At 45.3% G+C, this 21,550-nt stretch overlaps 1 protein-coding gene across 2 annotated transcripts; it reads left to right on the top strand.

Annotated features, from left to right (window-relative positions):
- The first annotated feature begins 1,055 nt into the window (after positions 1–1,055).
- Positions 1,056–21,512, top strand: slc9a7 (solute carrier family 9 member 7). 2 transcript variants are annotated; one of them, XM_076148644.1, is made up of 17 exons: positions 1,056–1,519; positions 4,419–4,621; positions 4,712–4,789; positions 6,030–6,106; positions 6,456–6,568; positions 6,678–6,783; positions 7,025–7,171; positions 7,305–7,405; positions 7,946–8,034; positions 9,064–9,177; positions 9,348–9,459; positions 9,540–9,693; positions 11,700–11,768; positions 13,666–13,729; positions 14,065–14,147; positions 15,521–15,626; positions 18,352–21,512. In XM_076148644.1, exons 1-17 carry the CDS (start codon positions 1,237–1,239, stop codon positions 18,613–18,615), a joined length of 2,163 nt encoding a protein of 720 aa, XP_076004759.1. In that variant the 5' UTR covers positions 1,056–1,236; the 3' UTR covers positions 18,616–21,512. The 2 variants fall into 2 exon arrangements, with proteins under 2 accessions (XP_076004759.1, XP_076004760.1); XM_076148645.1 differs by lacking the exon at positions 11,700–11,768 and having other exon boundaries at positions 1,058–1,519.
- Positions 21,513–21,550: the final 38 nt, after the last annotated feature.

Here is a 21,550-nt window from a genome sequence, read left to right on the forward strand (position 1 = left end):
CTAATGTCTATATAAGGAGATTTAGAGACTGACACTGTTATGAGCAGCACCGTCTAGTTGACCAAGAAGTGACACAGAACTTTGCTGAGGAGGAGCCAATATGTGCCACTACAGTAGATTCTACACAGTGTGAAGAATAAGAGGTGAGGTTGGGTTGTGCCAGCAGCATGATAACCATCAGTGACTGTGAGCATTTGAATGATTTGCTGCTGTTCCTCATCTTCAATTTGCATTGCCAAACCCCCCTCGACTGGTTTCTTCCTCACTGGTCAGCAGCGATTACAGCCTCACCGGGGTTTCTAAAGTGTGTGTTACGCTAAAAGGCACATAGGGAGAAGTCAAGATGCATGACTGGATTAGAGACTCAGGAAGTAATACTGCATGTCTAGATGCTTATCATGGCCCTGTGCTGTAACCTGTGCGGTGTCTGTGTGTGTGTGTGTGTGTGTGTGTGTGGGCAGGGCTCTGGTTTCCTCCCACAGTCCAAAGAGATCCAGGTTAAGTTAGCTAGACAACTCTTACGTGTGAGGAGTTTGTTTGTCTCTTAAGGTAAACTGTAGCTATTAGTTGAATGCACATTTTGATTATATTGTGCATATTCCAAACTTCATTCATGTAATCTACCACAAAGTAAAGTTTGTGGGCCCTGCTGGTCTGGAGCATGGAGCAACTGTCTGCATTCTCTGGTTGTTAATCCTTCTTTGTGCAAAAAGCAATGAAGCCAGTGACCCGTGTAATGAAGTCATTAATGCAAATGAAGAGCCATCAAATAATTATGCAATCTAACTAAGACTTCGTGAGCCACCTCTGTAACTGCAGCCTCCAAAGAACAACCACCCCATCTCATCTCACCCCACCGTTCTGCCTCAGGGCTAACACAATATTTGCTTTGACACTTTTATTGCAAAACAAGTCGTTTTCTTATCCCGGAAAAAGCCCAAGTGGATTTCCTGTTGTGACAAGGGACACGCAGAGAAATGCACCATCATCAGAATCCCCGCACGGCACAGTGAGTCAGTGTGTGCGACATAGCAACAGCGTCTCGGTCTCCTCCAGCACGCAGGCAGCGCAGTCTCAACGCGGAGCCTCTTTCTCAGTGCGCAGTGTTCCTTTAAAAGGTTGAACTCGCCCGACTGGGATCTGTGAGGCTCAAACACTTTCCTCACTCCTCTGTTCTCCCCTCCAGCGGTGACATGGCATAGACCCGCCGTGTGTCAGCATCCTGTATCCTGCACCATGGACGCGCTCGGACGCCACCGGCGGAGCGGAGTCTGCGCCACTTTAGAGGCGATGCTGCCCGTTTGTATTCTCCTCAACGCGGCGTCCAGCTTGAAGGCGGAGGACGGCGGAGGGATCGAAGAACTTGCCACCGAGAAGGAGGCAGAGGAAAGTCACCGACAGGACAGCGTTAATCTGCTGACATTCATTTTACTGCTGACCGCCACGATTCTCACCATATGGCTCTTCAAGCACAGACGGGTCCGCTTCCTTCACGAAACCGGTCTGGCGATGATATACGGTAGGAGGACAACACACGCACGCACGCACGCACGTACACGCGCACACACGCACGCACACGCACGTCTCTGAGGCTCCGCATGCTGCACAGGCGTTGGTAACATGAAGCCTCACCATACAGACACACACACAGATGATTTAATCGCCACCACATTTCTCCTTATAGACCGGAGCCAGTGCCCGTGTCTACCAGGCGCCCTGTTCTCCTCCAGTAAGCGGATGTAGACGTGTTTACTACCTGTAGTACCTGATGTGCCCCCTGCTGATGCACCAAGCGGCTCTGACAATTCCTCCATAGATCCAAAATAACTCGCATCACTGTGGATGGTGTGTTGCTGTTGTACTTGTTTGTGTTTGTATTGTAAAGTTCTCACATTTCAGTGCAGCACAAGCAGGTTCTCCTCTTATGGTTGGTGGCTCGTTAGAGAAATGATGTGAGAGCCTTTGATCTTTAGGCTGTGTGTGATATCCTCCTATAATATCATACACACTTACTATGTTACTACAAGAGTACAATACAAGGAAGGACAGGGAGAGGAAAGTCAAAGGAAATCAAATGCAGGAGTTGTGTTTTATGTACAAACTCTGGACATGATTTGAATTCTGCATCTGCAGCCAGGACCAGGATTAAGACCGGCACGGAATGTGGCCTCCATCCAACAACACACTCATCAACACACTCATCAACACAATCAACACCAGCTGGGAATGGAGGACAGACATTTCTTTAGGATTTATACGCCACAAAGTCAAAACCCTTCAAATGAAATGGGCCTAGAGCAGAGTTCATTAGATTCCTCCGCTCCCAGCTCTGCAGTCAAATTCAAATAGGCGCTGGGTTTCTATCGGTGCCAGTGAGTTCATTATCATGATCAAAGACGATGAAAGCCGCTACAATATGAGCCAAGTGGCACTGAGCGGAGTGGTTTCAGCGGCAGAGTCCCAGAACACATAAAGAAATGGTACATTGGTTCCTCCTCAGGCCTGGCACAGTGTGTTACTGCCTGTGTCACTGATTAACCACAGAATTCAGCTGATGAAGATAGACTTTGGTTTGTTATTGAATTAAATATATTTGCTACCCCAGAAGGTAAACTAGGTTAGACAACAGTATCAGGTGTTTGCTGTGTGAGTTGTTTCCAGGGTTTGTTTTTCCCAGCTTGACAGATATGAGTCCTGTGAGCTGCAGCACGTTGTTCTGACCCGGCAGCAGGTCAGGTGTTCGGATTGACGGGCTACTTTAGCACACTCACCCTTCAGAGGTGCAAATGTCATTTTACTGAAGAATCTATCCGTCTTCATTTCCTCTATCTGCACTAAACAGGCTGTAAAGATCAATAAGACAGGTTTTGTTAGTGTGTATCCATATTAAAGCTATAGGTGTGCTTCTGTCGTGTAGTTGTTTCAAACCTGTATTTGTTAGTGAAGTTCCTGAGACGTTCTAAAGCTTAAAGCTGCTTGGTAACGACTCACGCCTACATATTTTGGACTGGCACCAGTATAAAGCTGCTATCAAGTGGAAATCTTCTCACAATATGAAGTTGGTGTATGAAGCACAGCCTCACTTCCCTGTAGACGGAAGTCTCTGCAGCGAGCCACCGTGCGGTTACAGTGCAGGACATCCCCTGTTAGCTGGAAAGCACCCAGAGTGGGGATGTTGGTGAAGAAAATGTGATTTGTAAAGAATCTATGCACTAGTCATTATAATTCTCACACAATTAGTATTCAAGGTCGAGACCAGGTCCCTTCCCATTGGGTAATGGGAATATCAGGGGGAATGTTACAGGAGGGGCAGCAAGAAAAGATGGACATGCTCATAGGGAGTTATTAAGAGGAGGAGCAGGGAGGCTGGGGTCAGGGGTGATGAGAAGGGGTGAAGGGGGAAGATGTTGCATGAGGGTTGGCAGGAGAAATTGCAGTGTGTGTGTGTGTGTGTTTGTCATTTGTTTGTGTGGAACACCATTCCTACAATCGCCTCCAAACATGCCGAAAACACTGCATAGGTTGCTTTTCGTTGCTATTTTATTTTATTTTATTTTATTTTATTTTATTTTATTTTATTTTATTTTATTTTATTTTATTTTATTTTATTTTATTTTTATTTTATTTTTAAACTACATTGCCATGGCCATCACTGTTGGCATGAAGCTGCACCATGACAGATAGGCTGAGCTCCCCTTCACCTAGTCAGGCAGCAGTTCCCGTCAGACTGGCTCTAGCAGCTATGATCAAAGGTCAGGGTGAAGAGAATGAACCAGTTGGCACCTCTGCCACCCCCAGCCTGTTTTCACTCACTCAGCCTCCTCCAGGGGAAAGAGAGCCAGCAGCATGGAAGTGGAAGTTCATTGAAGGTGATAAGGAAATGATACAAAGGGCATTTAGCTCTGGTGCACCATGAACCCTCTCGTTCCATGAGGAGATGTGTTGCTGTGGCAGCTTTCCTGTGTCTCCTGCAGATAGCTGCTGTCGTATCAGTAGATTTACTTTCTCCGCCTGCCTGCCTGCCTCATCCCTTCTTCCTGGCTTCAGCTCTCAAACTAGCTTCCATTTTCTATGGCACCATCTTTCTTGTTTGTCATGCTGCTCTCGGCGTGTCGCTGCCTGATCCCTGTAGTCTCACAGATGGAGAATCTGGGAAATGACCTCGGCCCTCAGCACACACCTTGATCAGGGTGGCATTTAGTTTCAGATTGATTATCCCATTCACTGAAAAGGTTTGATCCACACTCCACCTGGTGTAGATTCTTTATTTTTACAGTTTAAAAGTAGGTTGTTGGAGGGAATGCTGACAGGATGGTGTTGAGCTCGGTGCAGAGGAAAGCAGAAGAGTACTGTTAGTGTTGAAGTAGAGGTACATGTGTGTGTGTTTCTGTCATTATCACCTCTCTTCTGTCTCCCAGGTTTGCTGGTAGGTGTGATTCTGCGCTACGGCATCCCTGCCACCAGCTACCACCACCAGACTCCACCCAGCTGCTCGCTGAAGGAAGGACCTGTCAGCACCCTGCTGCTCAATGTCAGCGGCAAGTTTTTTGAGTACACACTCAAAGGTGAGATCAACTCCAGGGAGATACACAACGTGGAGCAGAATGACATGCTGCGGAAGGTAAAGAAGGATCAGAAGCTTGTTTTTCAATTTATACCCAATGTACCTAAATGCTGCTAACTCTCTTTATTCTCTGTGTTTATTTCCCAGGTCACATTTGACCCTGAGGTATTCTTCAACATACTGCTGCCTCCCATCATTTTCCATGCTGGTTACAGTCTGAAGAAGGTGAGATGTTACATTAAACACAGTGGGAGTGGGAGTGGTTGACCATTAGGTTGGATCGATCTGTGTACAAACTCTTACATGAGCTGCTGTGGTTTGTTTGTTGTTGTGTGGGTTTTGTGGGTTGTAGTGTATCTGTAGTGTATCTGCTGTCACAGATTGTTGTCTTATTGGACAGATGGTTATCTTAGAGAGCTCTCATTGGCCGGCCAGTGAGAGGGAAAGAAATGTGTGCTTTGAGGGGAAGTCCAGACCAGATGTCTTTGGTTTCCTCTCTGACTTCATCACCCTGCCACAGAGAAGCAGCTGACACTGACAACAGCAGCACTGTGACTTTAGGTCGCTGTAAAGCTCAGAACAGATTTCTTGTTCTTTGGATTTTCTTGCTGTTCTGTTCTGTCCTCATCCTGATGTAGTTTGTTCCTTTCATTCAGTCCTCCAACCAATGTGTTGTGTGTCACTGTTCAGAGTTCAAGAGTTTATATTCTGCTTTATGCATTTGTGGGTTGGTTAGTTCATAACTAGAATGAATTCCTCCTCTGTAGCGGTTTAAAGCTGCTGAAATGTATCAACAGGCTTTTCTGTTGTGCAAGGAGAATTGTGATTAGTGAGGAAATGTGCTGAGTCAAAGAGTCGGCCTGAGGAAATGGAAGCAGGTGGTCCGGTCAGTCAGACGCATGTTTTCGGTAAATCTTCTGTTGCAATGGAGCTCAGTTTACCCTGGCTGTGTTAACCCTTTGGACTCAGGCAGGGATGAGCTGGAAATGATCGAAAGAGTTTAGAATAAAAGAGAAATATAAAAGAGAAATATAATCCAAGATTTTTGTTTTGAATTTTGTGGATTTGTTTTCTCAAAAAAATAGTTTTATCATATTTTCTACAACCAAGTATAAAACCAAGAACTACCTAGAAACAGTCATTTAATTTAGATTTTCTTTCATTTTTTCCATTAGTTCCTGAATTTCTAGGCTCACTTATTGTTGCTCTCAGTTGTGTTCTTCCTTTTTATAAAGAGTGTGACGGGGACTCCCAGATGCTGAATGGATTCATTCTTCTATAAACTGGCAGTTTGACATTTCTCTTGTATAAAGAGGAAACGTGTCCATGGTGTGACCCACAGACTGAATTCACTCTTGTTTTCTGAGAATGCAGCAGGACTCCTGAACACTTCACGCACCTGAGTTCATCTTGCATGTACAGTACCTCTCTCTCCTCACTTATCATTTCCTTTATCCTTTCCCAGAGACACTTCTTCCGGAATCTGGGCTCCATCCTAACATACGCTTTTCTGGGCACGGCCATCTCCTGCTTTGTTATTGGGTGAGTGTGCAAAGTAACTCAGTTAACTCTTTTTAATAAACTCTGTGCCTGATGGCTGGAGTTGCAGATTAAGAATTTAAATTCAATATGAGATAATCAGGTGAAAGCCTTGTGGTCCTTCAAGTGACATAAACCAGGCAGACACGTCCAAGATAAGGTGAAGGTTTAAAGACAGTGTTGTTGAAGAGAAGAGAATTTAAATGATGATGATATCATCTGTACTTCTTCCTGCATTAATGTCAGAATGAAATCAGGACGTGTGTGAATATCTGCAAGTTCAAGTTTGACATGTAAACCTTCTGTTGTGAGCTCAGTTTGATCTGTAGAGCTTGTGTTCTCCTCTGAACAGTAACCTGATGTACGGTGTGGTCAAACTGATGAAGCTGCTCGGGCAGCTGAACGACAAGTTCTACTACACTGACTGCCTTTTCTTTGGTGCCGTCATCTCTGCCACAGACCCAGGTAGAGACACACACGCGCACGCACGCACGCACGCACGCACACACACACACACACACACACACTCACACACTGAATATTCTCCATTTCTATGCTGTGTTTACCTTTGCAGTGACGGTTCTGGCCATTTTCAACGAGCTGCATGCAGATGGAGATCTCTATGCTCTGCTGTTTGGAGAGAGTGTGATGAACGACGCGGTGGCCATTGTTCTTTCATCGTAAGTCATGTTACTGAACCCATTTTCTCCTGTGATGTTGACATTGAACTATGAGGCTTTCAGACAGAGCACAGCTATGATTGAAAGCTCTCTGTCTCCCTCTGTTGGAATGTTGCAAAGCAGTTCCTACTGGGATAAAATGGGATAGATGGGATTTAGCTTCACAAATACATTTATTTAAACCCCTTAATTTGTCATACATGATTGAACTGACTGCCACTGTCTTGTCTGTATGTTGCAGGTCTATTGTGGCCTACCAGCCCAGTGGAGCAAACACACACATGTTTGATGCCGCGGCCTTTTTCAAGTCTGTGGGAGTTTTCTTGGGAATCTTCAGCGGTTCCTTTATCATGGGGGCTGCCACCGGGGTCGTCACTGCCCTCATATCCTTTTACAGCTGAGATCATGTCAGATTAAATAGAGAAGTCATTAACAGACGGACTTCTTTGGGTTAATGCATTTCCTTTAACCGTGCTTTTCAAAAATCTTAGGATTGTTCTTTAACTCCACTTCCACGTCACCAAGTTCACTAAGCTGCACTGCTTCCCGCTGCTGGAGACGGCCCTCTTCTTCCTCATGTCCTGGAGCACGTTTCTGCTGGCCGAGGCCTGCGGCTTCACAGGTGACACACACATCAGAGCGAGGCAGGAAAAGGAAGTGGTGGCTGTTGAGCAACTCGACAAACAGAAATTGAACTGTCAGCTTTTTTCTGTTCTCTTTATTTGTCAGACATGAAAGCAAATTCACATTCTAAAAGAACCTAAAGTGGTTCCATCCGGTCTTCGGTTGGTTGCAGATGCTTCTCATCCAGATGCTTCGTCTCTCAGTTCAGAAGCTATTCAGCACAATCTGTGGTACACGGGGTCGAACCTTGAGACTGAGCAATGATAAGATATCCTCTGAGAATGGAATACATCTGTTATACAGATTCATTGTGAGAGGGACATGAATACAGATGACCTAGTAGATGTGGTGCAGAATAAGCTGACATTAATATGAAGCAGCAACCCAGTGAGACTGAAGTGCTAATCACAGGTTCTGATGTTTCTACCTGTGATCTGGGACTGATCACATGGAGGTTATACAACGTGCTTAACACAGTCTGTCTGTCTGTCAGAGTTACTGTAATGTGTGTGCGTGTGTGTGTGTGTGTGTTTGACAGGGGTAGTGGCTGTGCTGTTCTGCGGGATCACACAGGCTCACTACACCTACAACAACCTGTCTGAAGAGTCGACAAAACGCACCAAGCAGGTAGCTCCCGTCCTCTGCATGTTTTATATTTGGGCTGTGAGAATGAAAAGAGGACCTTCCCCCAGTGACAGATGGCCCAATGATTAGCCTGCTGTGACCTTAATCGGGCCGTCTGGGGACGTCCCTCCCATGCAGCACAACACAACTATTTGGATAAGTGGACAAAGTGTCCTGGCAAGACCGTCTCCATGTGTGTTTGTGCCACAAGCTGTGGAATTATAATGGATCTGAATAGAATCTAATGGAGACTCAAGTCAATTTGACATTTTAGTAGAATTTGTATTTGTGGGATTTAGGAGTTTTTCTATCTTTCTGTTCCTGTTTTAATTTTTTGAGGGGGATTATAATTTTTTTTTAGATAAAACAATAAAAGCCAATTTAATTTATTTACGATTAATAACCAGATAAGTCTCATTGACCAAAAACAAAGAACAAACAATGACGTCACCACAATCTTTCCACTCAAATTGCTTTAAACTTGATTTGAATTCAAGTGTGATTCATTCCGACTGCTGGCATGAGGAGCGAGCAGCTGAGTGTGAGGATTTGAGCAGGAGGTCACATTGGCATGATGTCATGACAGGGATCTTCATTCCTAATGACTGGAATGGAGAAATGTTTTGTTATGATGAAGTCATTTTCACAGCCGCTTCATTAGACTGCGTGCTGCCTCCTCAGAGCCTGGAGAGCAGAACTCTAATAGTCCTGGCACCCAGGGAGCCTGCTGCTCTGTGGGCCTAGGGGGGGAGTCTGCTGCTCTGTGGGCCCTGGGGGGGAGTCCGCTGCTCTGTGGGCCCTGGGGGGGAGTCTATTGCTCTGTGGGCCCTGGGGGGACAGAAGAAGAAGAAGAGCCATCAAAGCTTCTCTGGTCCAGAGGGAATAGATGCAGCACTTGTGCAATGTCTCAAAGTTGCTGTGCAAAATGCAAAACATCAGATATTAATAGGATTTCAACGTCCTTCTTTTAGGATTTTGTCTTTACCTTGTGTTTTGAATGTATTTTTAAATGTAAAACCCTTTCCCATGCAGCTCTTCGAGGTCCTGCACTTCCTGGCTGAAAACTTCATCTTCTCCTACATGGGCTTGGCTCTGTTCACCTTCCAGAACCACATCTTCAGCCCCATCTTCATCATAGGAGCTTTTGTATCCTCTCTCTGCATAATGCTGGAACTTAAACGTCCTGTGCTTGACTCCCTGCTTGCCTCCGCCTGTCTTACACAGCCAGCACAGATACAGAATGGTCGATCATTCGGAGCGATGCTTCACTGTAGCTTTCACTTTGATGTGCCACAGATTCTTAACTGTTGTGTCAGATTGCGATCTTCATTGGAAGAGCCTTAAACATTTACCCGCTCACCTTCCTGCTCAACCTGGGCCGCCGACACAAGATCAAAGGGAACTTCCAGCACATGATGATGTTTGCAGGTAGGAGGAATCCCACACTCCTCAGTCTGAATGTGCTTTAGTGATTTATTACTGTTTATCATTGATGGGACTGTTTGCAGGATTACGTGGGGCGATGGCGTTTGCTCTTGCCATCCGTGATACGGCCACCTATGCCCGTCAGATGATGTTCACCACCACACTGCTCATCGTCTTCTTCACTGTCTGGGTGTTTGGCGGTGGGACGACGCCCATGCTGTCCTGGCTGCATATCAGGTGACTTAACTCTGGTCCTTAACATCAGGTCATCTCTAAGGGTTGGAAGCAGGGGGACTCTTAAAGTTATGGATTGTTACTCCCAAACTCTGGAAACTTGAAGTGTGTGAGTGTGTGAAGTGTGTGAATGATCCAGGAATTGTTGTTCAGAATTCCTGTGGGAATGTTTTTCAATTCTGTCAAAGGTAACAGATCACTGAAAACAATCAAACATACTTATCCCATATTAGACGATCATTAGATGTAATTTGGTTCAGATCAGGATCTTCATCTGCAATTCTAGTCCAGAGCATGCAGAACCTCTCCCTTTGATCCTGACTCAGGGCCAGATTGAGGGTTTTCAGGGTTTTTGTGTGGCTTTTACAGTCATTTGTCCGTATTAACCAATGTGACACACTGTGGCTTTGTGCTGGGAGCAGAGAGTGGAAATGTAGCCATGATAAATCACTCCGGCTCAGGTTATTGCAGCTCTGATTTACCGTCTTGTTAGCTGGTGTTTACTTCTTTGAGGCTCTAGATTGTAGGCCTGGTAGCTGCTGTCATCTGTATTTTGATCTTTTTAGAGTTTCTGAATAGAATATCAGTTGATCAATTGATAGCGAGGGGCAGATATTCTAAGGAGACTGAATTGATCATCATTGCACTCACATGGAGTCGCTGCTGCTGGGCTCATTTACATAATCAGTCTTAGTTAATTCTCCGCACAACTGCACACATCCTGCCACACAGATATCTGCAGCCTGGCCAGTAATGTGGTAAATCTGGCCCTTAGTCTTCTGTTGCTTGGTGGGATCGTCCAGGAGATGGGGCCAGAGTTCTCTCCTGCCCCTGTGAGCTCTTGATCCAAGCTGCAGGCTCAGACTGAACCCATGGATGAAACGCTGGGAGATGTGGTTATCGTGTGTATCTGTCCGCTTGCTGTCTTATTCCTGTCTGCGTCAGATGCGTCTCCTAGCTTCAGTTTATGCCAAATCAGATGAGGGCTTTGGTTGTGTGTGTGTGTGTGTGACAGCAGCGGCCTGCAGGAGGGAAGTGTTTCATATGAATATAAAGCTGCTGACGGCTGAGCAGGAGCTATTGTGTCTGCAGAGGTTTAGAGGGTTGCCCAAATCTCCCCCCTTAAAACCCATCGCCATGGTAACCAGGACACTTAGCGCACGGCAGTCAGCCATGTATGACTCTGAATGGAAGGGGAGGAGGAGGAGAGAAGATATTAAAGAGCATTCAGAAGATTTATTTATTTATATATGTGGTAGATTGAGTATTTCTGATGATGTAATGTTTTGGCTGTGGTGAGGTGATTTGGTTAGCAGCAGGATATGATGGAGGACTTATGTCTGGTGTGTGTGTGTGTGTGTGTAGATGCTGCTGGTTTGTGTTATTGGGTTGTGATGGATGTGTGAGGAGAGCAGAGCTGCAGCTTCACACTGAGGCCCTGTGGTGAAGTCACACTGGGTGTGGCTGAGCTCTGATCTCTGCTCCAGCACACTGAACCTCATGTGTACTTAGCTGGGTGAAATGTGAGTATTTACTACCTTAATATAGAAATATATTCCTTAATTCCATTGTGGAGTGGATCATGGCAGAGTGTCGGCGTATCTCTGCTGCACATCTGCTCAGCCTCTGTGCCAAGTCCAAGGATCTGTGCCTGTTCCCAAATCTGAAGATCACATTTGGCTGAGGCTGCTGCCAAATACCATTTAGAAACACAGACGGGTCGCTGTAATCTCCTTAATCTGCCATGTGTGTGTGTTAATATTTCCCTATTAGATGACTCCTGATGGTGACAAACCCTTGAGTTGTGGGGATCATGGAGTCTGTGTCCTCTCTCTCTGTTTAGACTCTGTGTGATTGAAATGCTAATGTTCCAAGTAGACACTGGCCAGTTTTGAAGGCGATGCAGTGATAACATCAAATGCTAGAGTCAGGTTTGTCAGGGGAGCATCACAACTGCACTGCACTGCACCTTTCCATCTTGACTGACACTTGTTTGTGAAATACGACAGAGTTTGGGGCAGCAGCGTGTTGCAAGAAGAAGAAGAGTACCGTCATCATGAGAACAAGGCGTACATCAGGTGCTGTATCTGCACTTAATGTGTGTGTGAACACGTGTGGGGAAAGCTTGAGGTTGCTTCATGTGTGACTCTTTCTTCCTTCTTCTTTTCCTGGTGAAGGGGAAACTGGAAAGCAGGCACTTGAATAGTCAAGAGAGCAGTGCTGGTTGATCTGATTTCAGATCAGTACAATGACATTGATTTGATGTGAGTCTTGAGAAACAATATGAGGCCAGATATCAACTTAGCCCAGGTGGAAGTCATGCCTCTGCCAGAGCAGATAGAAGTCCCAGCTCTCACTCTCACTCTCACGTTCAGCCTCTCTGACCCGTCCACACGTCTCACACAGCAGCCAGAAGGACCCTACACACTGCTCCATGAGAAGAAGAGGAACCAAGAACAGACTTCTTCTTAGTTTATTTTTAACGTGTTAAGGGTTGCACGTTTTTGCCACTAACGTTATGAAGTTGTGTGGTGTGAAGGCGATGTTTTCATTTACTGGAACATTCTGCTAAGTGTGTATGTCTCTGTGTGTGTGTTTGAAAACCTGCTGCAGATCTGTACTGCATCTTATCACAGGAAGCCGGTGCCAGGCCTGTGCTCCTCTCTTTCGGGGGCCCTAAGTAAGCGGCGGTGACCCTTTTGTAATCTTAAATCTGGGCTCTTTCCTTCCTGATCCCTCCTGACGCAGCTCCACCAGGCTTTGCTCCTCTTTGTTTGGTCGGCCAAGGTCCCCTGACCTCCACACAGCCTCTGCCCCCTGAGTATGCAGAGTGTGTGCAGAGTGTGTGCATGTGTGAGAGCAGGGGAAAGTCTTTAGAGGATTAAACGTCTTCCCTCACTGCTGCGGTGGAAATAAATAGATGTCTTTATTTTGGAACATGGAAATAAAAGTGTATGAACCATAAAGAATCTCCCTTATATGGAACACGCCTCACTTATACGGAACAAGCCTAGCTTCAGTCAGGGATCTACAGAGGCTGCAGTTGTAGTTTGTGTGTTTCAGATGTAGCTGTGCTGCTTTGGCTTCTGTCCACCAGGATCAGACTCAGCTGTTCCAGAGCTTATGTGTATTAAAAGTGCCCTTTTAAAACCTGCTGGTGTTTAGTTTAATCCATGTCTGTTAGGAAAGAGACACCAAAGGCAAATCATGTCTGACAGCACAGAGCAGAGGTACGACACTCTTAAAGGCAAATCTGTGCAGAGCAACGACATTAAAGTAAGAACAAGGACCAATGTGGTGATGAGGTGAAGAGAATAGGCCTCAGATGGGTTTCAGCCTTGCAGTCTTTCAGTCTATGTCCTTCTGTCAAGTTCAGGCACGAGTGGTTGTTTTGTTTTTTCTTCTTCTGAAGAATATCAGTGACTTCTTTCAAAGGTTGTGGGTTTCTTGTTTTGGCCCCACACATCCATGTGGTTTTGAAATCTCTCTTCCTCTTCTGCAGCTCAGGTGAGCGTTGCATCACAGTCTAACACTCAGCCAGTGTCTTTACGCTGCTCATCGTTTCCTCCTGTGACTGAACGCCATTTAGCAGCACTCCTCAGCTTTAAAGGAGAAGAATCATCAACACTTTAACCTAACTAATCAACAATCCTCTGTACAGTTGTTTAGGTTTAGGTTAGGTTTAGTTGAGGCGACATATTCTCCAGTTTTCCATGTTTACCTCTACGCTCCCTTGCTACTGCACTGCTGAGCACACTGGCTGAAAACAGGCCAATAAGCTACTGTCTCTTTAAGACTTTAATAGCGTAAAGCCTGCTTTGTTCAAATCTTTGTTCAAATCTTTGACACTTTCCAGCATAAACATGAGGGGAATGGATCAGACCTGTCTCCTTTACAAGCACACAGCATAAAGCAGACAAGTACGACTTAACTTCATCATATAAGTGTTTCTTTACTCTTCTGCTCCTGATTCAGGGTTGGAGTGGATCCGGATCAAGACCCTCAGTCTTCAGTGGACAACTTCCAGGTGTTGCAGGGGGTGAGGACTGTTCTTCCTTTGTGTTGCGCTCCGTCAGCTCAGCCAGTCTGTGTCACATAAATCCTGTAGCTGTCATGATGCAAGCAGGATAGCTTCATTAGTGTGATGTGCTTTCCCTCCTCGTCACTCATCCCTGTCACTGATGGTGACAGACACCGTGTGGTAATTGTGGGAGCTTGTTAACCCTTTAGATCGCTGTGGAACCGTTCAGCTCGCCATAGATGTGTTTTAATAATAATGCCTGACACCCTCGGGTCCCTCAGGAGCGTGGCTCTCCTGAGGCCTGTTAATAGTTTTGTTCCACAGCATGATGACGTTTCCATGTGTTTCTCCAGGATGGCACCCAGGCTGAAGGACAAAGTAAAACCAAACAGGAGAGCGCCTGGCTCTTCAGACTGTGGTACACCTTTGATCACAAGTATCCTTTCTGGGTCCTCGGCTGCAGAATCAAACAATGATTGATGGTTATGTGTCCCGTTTGCTTTCCTGCCACAAAGGTCAGGTCTCTCTGGAACAAGTCTCTGTTTCATTCTCATATCTGGCTGCTCACTGAGAGGTTCAGTCTTTCCGGATTGTTTTAATAACAAATGTTATTGTATCTCCCCTCAGTTTGGCTTGAAGTAAATACGTTTAGCAGCTCATCCTCCCTTTCTTTCCGCCGCTTCCGTCTTGACTCAACCACCCCCTCCCCAGGTGGCTGATTGTGGCGCTGCTTTAGAGCGAGGCAGCTGTTTTTTTATAGTGAAGCCTTTCTCCACGGTGACGCGTGCAAGACGCAACTGAGGTGATCAGGGTGTATTTCTCTGAGGAGGCTGAGGTAAACATACATGACCCACAGCTTCAGCTCAGACTCAGGCGGTTCCTGGTGAACCTTTTTCTATCCTTGTGTAGTGGACTGTGCAGCTTCTCTGCTCTGGTCATGCTCAACGGTTTGATTTGAGACACAGAGCAGAGTGTTTTCCTCCCCACAGGAAGTATTAACCTTGGCATTTAAACAGGGCGTTGGGTTTTCCTACAGTGAAACATGGCTCCACTAATTAGAAACAGGAGGCAGGGAAGCCTGGTTCTTTCTCTTCCTCTACACACTGCATCACAGACCTGCTTCACACTGAACCCCACACAGATGTGACCTGCAGATCTGTCCTGCTGTTAGAAGTCGTCTGTAATCCATCAGCTGAGCTTTATGTTACCTTAAGTTTCTGCAGTAAAATAACTCAAGAATGTGAGTTTTTAGTCGGGAGGAGCGACTCCCACAATCACTTTACACTTCTTTGTAGAAATGAAACATTATAATAAATCAATGTATGAGTAGATACGTTGGTTAGTTGGACTCTTTTATTTGAATCTTACTACTATCTGCTTTCCTTCCGCTCTTCTCCTTCTCTTATTTCTGTTTTAATATTTTACAATTCCTTGTGTTCAGTTTAAAGTTAGTTCTGTTATTTCCTGCAGTCTCATCCCAGGTAATGTGATCCATGCTGCCACGGTGCTGCTCTCTGTCAAACAAGCTCAGCTTAAAGCAATAAAGTAGTGACCTTCAGGTGACTGTGCAGTAAAATAATATGTTTGCCTCTCAGGTTTGGTCAGAATGATGTTACAGGTCGAGCATCGTCCTGAACATTCTGCTCTATGCTGTAAAGCTATTAGATATTTAATAGTAACAATATTCAGCAGCATTTGTTCATGTTTAACATTGACGTATCCTGAGAGGCTGCAGAGGACAGAGCGTTGTGTTTAAATCCTTCTGCTTCATCATCATCATCATGTTCCTAGTTCTTAATGAGTGTTCAGTTACCTGAAGCCCATGCTGACCCACAGTGGGCCTCCTCTCACCACCACCTTACCAAGCTACTGTGGACCCCTGGCCAGCTGTCTGACCACCCCACGGGCATACGAGGTGAGGACTGTACACACACACACACACACACACACACACACACACACACACACACACACACACACACACACGCACACACACACACACTGTGACTCTCCTACAGAAACACTTATCTGTAACAAAATGCATGTTCATACAGTTCAGTCAGGTTAGAGTCCAGTTCCCTCACACATTTCACATGATTAACTTACATCACTAAAGTTACCAGCAAAGCTCCTCAGTAAGATTGTTGTCAATGTTTCACTCACTGCATTACAATCTGTGGAATCATTGTAGGAATTGTTAATAAATCGTAATTGCATTTTATACTAAAATAAATAATAAAATACGCTGAATTCAAATAAAACTAAACTACAATTTAAAGCAAAGGTAGTGCCAGGTCAAATCCTTTTTTTGAAACCATTACAATGCTTTGTTGTACGAGAGAACACACTAACCTGTCCTGGTCAGAGTCAAAATACGTTTCTATACAGAGAATCAGCCAAAGTCATTAAATAGGTCAATCATGGCAGAACTGAGGAGTGAAAGATATTTGAGTGGTGCTGAATAAAGCTGCTTTCTTATTCTATTTGTTTCTCTTGAAGTTGTAATCAAAGCATTTAAATGGGTGAAATGACCAAGAGTTGTTAATTTAGCTGCTGCTCCTGCTTCACTATGTCTCATCTCAGGCTGAGTCCTGAGTCCTGAGTCCTGAGCCTGGAAGGCAGGACGGCACCCGATGAATGCTGAATGTTTTTCTCTCAGGAGATTTGCAATATTGTGAAAGTATTTTCAATGGCTGCCAGCGGCACACAAAGCAGCCCAGCCTCCAGCATGAGAGCAAATGGACGCTCAGAGAGCCTCTCTGCATTTCAAGGGCACAAAAGGCTCTTTCAACAGCACCTCAATGATCACCACTGTTCTCAAAGACATTGTGCTGCAATATTTTAACACAGAAACAGCCATTGATGGGATAGTCACAGTTGGATTCACTGGCAAATTGTCCTATTTAATTTGTTGGAAATGCTTTCTCATGAGCTCACGTTTGGCCACGGAGCAGCGTTCACAGCAGCAGCAGCAGCCTATAGAGCCGTCATGCCTGTTACTTACTAACACTGCTCTGCACTTCTCTCTCTCTTTAATGAGTGGAAATTGATTTGCTCAATATAAATACTGCTGTTTAATTGAAGTTGTGTTTTAAGATCTGCATCCATGAATGAGTTTTGTGAGGCGATCCATGGTTTCCACTGCTTGTTCATGTATTCAGGCGGTGACTGTGATGTTTCTGTGTTGTTAAAGGGGTTAAATGATGGATAAACTCTATGGTTCTTTGCTTATGTAAATTATGCATTGTGGAGGGAATTAAATACGCCAGAAACATCAGATTTTTTAGCATTAACCTTGATTCTAAGTCTAACATTTCCTCAAGGGGACATTTAATCTTTTTTTAGTTCCCCCCTCATGTTTATAGTTTATAATAAAGTCTAATATATGTGTTTGACATTGAGGTTCACTCCTGTAGAAAAGCACTTAGTGAGACAAACACATTGACACTGAACTGTCTCTAAAGCTCTGAGTTCAGATGCTGGCATGGACACGCCTACATCATATAAGACGTGTGTGCGTATGTGTGTAGTCTTCTGAGTCACGCCTGTGTGGGTCTGACACAAGCAGCCGATCCTAACAGAGGGTGGCCAGAGGAAAGAGGACCTGAATGAGCCTGATCTCATTTACTGAAGGGAAAATAAAAGCAAGAAAGAAGAACTAAAGCAAAGTTAAAATGATAGAAATGGGAAAGAACTCATAGAAAAGAAGCTGCATTGAAAAGAAATGTAGAAAATAAGAAATAATACAAACTAATACAAAGAAATGGAACTGAAGTGACCTTGGCTTTCACAGTGTGCACGGTGGTGCTGCAGCGGGGGAGAGCTGCAGTGAATCACTCAAATGGAAAAGATTCTGTTCAGGTTAAGGCAATTGAAATAGTCATGAACTGCAGTCTAATGTCTCACTGTGCTCCCTCACCTAGTGGACGCTCCTCATTCTCATGTTACGCAATGAGACGCAAACCACTAACTCCTCTTTGATTGCATCCATGAAAACACGCTGCTCGGGCTGCTTTAACTGCAGTACAGACACAAATACAACCAAACATCACATATGCCCAATGAAATAAGAACATATCACCGTGGAAATCACTTTAGCTTTAAATGTTCTCCTACTTCTTCCCCCTGTCTACATAACATGACTGATTGTATTTGTCTTTGAGTCGTTCCCCCCCCTGAAAGAGCAGCAGGGGTAATGACTTGATGTCATGTATTCCTCTTGGTCATGCTGATGTTGACCCCGGGCCACCTGGTCACGTGGGGTCTCTGCTCTAGATATTGATTTTCACCCTGTTAATTATAGCAGTGACATCGTGGTGCCACAGGTTGAGAGCAAGTCGTCATTCTGAGTCTAGACGGCTCCAAACCCATTCCATAACTGTGCAGGAGTGTAAAGGTTTACAGAGGTTGAGATGTTTAATGCATTCAGCCTTTAGTTTCGACTTACATAATACAGCACTGGGCTCTAAGGGAAGTTCTCCTCCCTCTGCTTCTCTTTTTGTGTTCCATTAGTGTCCTTTATGAGTCTTTGCCCTGTGAATGTCAGTGTGTCCTGTTCTGTTAACACACTGTGCTGGATCTCCTGCCCTCATGTTCACATCTCTCCCTTCATGTTCCTTCTTTTGTGGCTGTGCTTTCAGAACCACGAGCAGCTGAAGGACCAGGACTCTGATGTCATCCACAACGACGGCGACCTGACCTTTACGTTCGGCGACTCTGCCATCACGGCCAACGGGGCGTCTGGCAGCGGGGCCGACATGGCCGGGGGTTCAGGCTGGAGCGCCAACGGCAAGAGGAGCGGCAGCACCTCAGAGGAGGCGCTGGAGCGGGAGCTGGACCTGCGGGAGCAGGAGCTGCTGAGCCGAGGCACACGCCTGGTTTTCCCCATGGAGGATCACGTCTGAGCCCCGTCCTCCTCCTTCACCTGTGCCATCACCTCACTGACCCCCAGGACCGCCTCGCCCTCAGCTCGCCGCATACCTCACTCCTCTGGGCAGAGTGTCCGGTCCCCCAGCCCCTCACAGATCAGATAGAGAGGAGAGGGAGCAGATAAAGGGAAGTCTGAACTCCAGTCCCAGGAGCTGCAGAGTTAAAGGAGCGCTTCATTCTCATTCCTGACCGTGAAGTTTCAGGAGACATGTGTCCCCCAAACGTGTCAGAAGAGGAACTCTCCAAGCTTTATACTGTGATTCAGTTCCCCTCTGCAAAGATAAGGGGAAACCATTATGCAGAATATGAAGAGGAAATATCCTCACCTGAGATCCAATCTCCACTTTCAAACAGATACTGTGTGTTTGATTCACCTGGAGACACAATGGCAGCACTCTCTCACCGTGTATGATGACCTGTTTGTCTTTGAGAAGATGCTGAGATACTGCATCCAGGCTGGGCTCGGCTCCCAGACACTGTTTCAGTTTGATGCTGGACCTTATAGTATTCTCCTGAACCAACATTCAGTGAGTCAGAAGATGGGAAGATGTTTTACACTGAAGCGTGTGTGTGTGTGTGTGCGTGTGTGTGGAAGAATTTCCTGCCCGACCGCCACAGTCGTGGATGAAATGACACGCATTAGGGATGCAGGCGTGTAAATAGTTTCGGATCTGAATTCCTCTTCTCTGAAATTCAATGCTTTCCTCTCATGACTGTTACTAATGATCTTTCTCTATCTTGTATTTGCTGGATTCATTTTCTTCATATACAGTGTTCAACATCTTTTCACAGCACCGTGTGTAATTCCTCATCGGGAAAAATGATTCCCATGATCCCAAACCATTCCCAATCCGTCCACACCGCTGAGGACAAATTAGACGAAATGAGAGTAGAGGTTTGTATTTAGATATGAATCTGTTCTCACTCTGATATTTAATAACACAAAGTCCCATTGTGTGGACAAATCCAGTGGGAGTGATGATCCTCTCTCTTCTGGACTGAGCTCACAGAGACAAGTTTCAATTCCTAACAGCAAAGTAAAGTCTTGTAGAACATAATGTATTGTTTTGCAGGTTCTTTGGTGTGACGCTCATAAACGTGCAGCTGCTTTGCTTCACTTCTCTTCTACATTTGGCCTCGACTGCACATGAATGATGGCATTTTTCAAACTGTGGGTGAGAGTAACATGAGCCTTACTTCATTGTAAAAGAATGGGAGCATGTGTTGTTCTTACAACATGCTGCATCCTCACACAACTCCTCTTTCTCACTCTTTGGTGCCAAGTTGCTGCGTGTTGCATCTAGAATTATTCGGTTTTCATTAGAGGAAATGCAGTGAGGATTGCTTATGTGGCATATTTTTCATCTGTCACACTTCCTACCAGCTACAAAATCCTCTTTTAACTCCATTACTCAACGCTTCCATATTGGACGGGCCTCTGTTGGCTGACATTTTCCACTCCAGACCAGTGAGCAGATTGATCTGCATGGCTCCACAGGTTACTGCTCCATGGGAACTGTAGAAAGCTTTAATGATTCATACTGCAACCATTGATTCTGTGCTGACCTTCTAATCTACTTTTCTAGCTGTTTCCAATGCTCCCATAGGAATTCCTTCCAAGCAGCATTATCACATTCCATGCTAGATCTTTGGCTGCTCACATACTTTTGCTCAAACTCTTACAGTTGGCCACTATTAGACAAATGTAAATAGTAGCATGTTATCTTAGCAGTCATGTGTGGGTCTGCAGAGCTGTGACTGACCTGTGCTCTATAAATGGACCCTGGCACTGGATACCGGGGGAGCAGCTGGTTGAAGTAAGTCACTCTAGGAGAAGGAGCTGGCTTTTGTTTTTGTTTATTCCAGGCCGGCACGTATTGTGCTTCCTTTGCCTCCTTTACAGCAGAGTTGAACAGCTACCCTTTTTGAAATTCACCACACGGCACGAGGGTTTGGTTCCTATATATATTTGGCACTATAGGCTGACAGCAGCTCCTGCATTTATGTATGAGGAGAACAGGGCAGGTGTGAACGCCGTGATTGTGAGTTGAATCTGAGACTTTAATGCAAGTGAGAAGCCCCACGCCAGCTTTATGGCTCACTGGGGACCTCCATCAGGAAATGCATGGAGTTATGCAAGCTGCAGTCCTGTTAGCTGTATGAACACCGGGTCATTCAATGGGAGACATGATGGTTTAACATCTCCTGGAGCTGTTAACTGAGTCATTTATTGCCATTCTGTCTCAGTAAGCTAATCTCCTCTCATCCCCTCCCCGTCACGTCTGTGTTATGGAAGGTTACTCAGTCTCTACAGAAACCTTCCACATATAACCTACAGCAGATATTATACTGTCTCTGCGCTGTGATTGGGGATTTTTGTGCAATTCCTGTATTACAAAGGGAACTCTGCAACTTTTTGTGTCTCTACATGAGCAGGATATGGTTTTTGTTGATCTTGGAGCAATTACAGAGCAGCAATGTTCAGGGCAGCATGTCAATGGTACAGGATCTGCAGGGAAATGAGCAGAGTTTGGCACTTTACCACAAGCTTAGGACAGTGATTGGAACTCTTATGTAACCTACATGTGCTCTCTCTCTCTCTCCCCCTCTCCCTCTCTCTCTCCCTCTCTCCCTCTCCCTCTCTCTCTCTCTCTCTCTCTCTCCCTCTCTCTCTCTGTGTCTCCAGGCTATTGTGCCATCAGTTTGTCTGTGGGTCTTGCTGGATTTTCTCCCATGCTGTCTGTACCTGCAAAATTTGAGATGTAGCTCAACAAATAATGTGCACCTGTTGTTTCTAACTGCAACTGGCTGCCAAATTCTACCTGCCATTGTTTGCATGTCAACATGTTAATTAAAAATTGTTACAGCATCACATTTTGTCTTTGTTTTGGTCTGATGAGTCGTCTGAGG

Source organism: Genypterus blacodes, unplaced genomic scaffold (genome assembly GCF_046128005.1).
Source record: "Genypterus blacodes isolate CSIRO-AG114 ecotype Tasmania unplaced genomic scaffold, CSIRO-AGI_Gbla_v1 ptg000041l_1, whole genome shotgun sequence".
Taxonomy (NCBI): domain Eukaryota; kingdom Metazoa; phylum Chordata; class Actinopteri; order Ophidiiformes; family Ophidiidae; genus Genypterus; species Genypterus blacodes.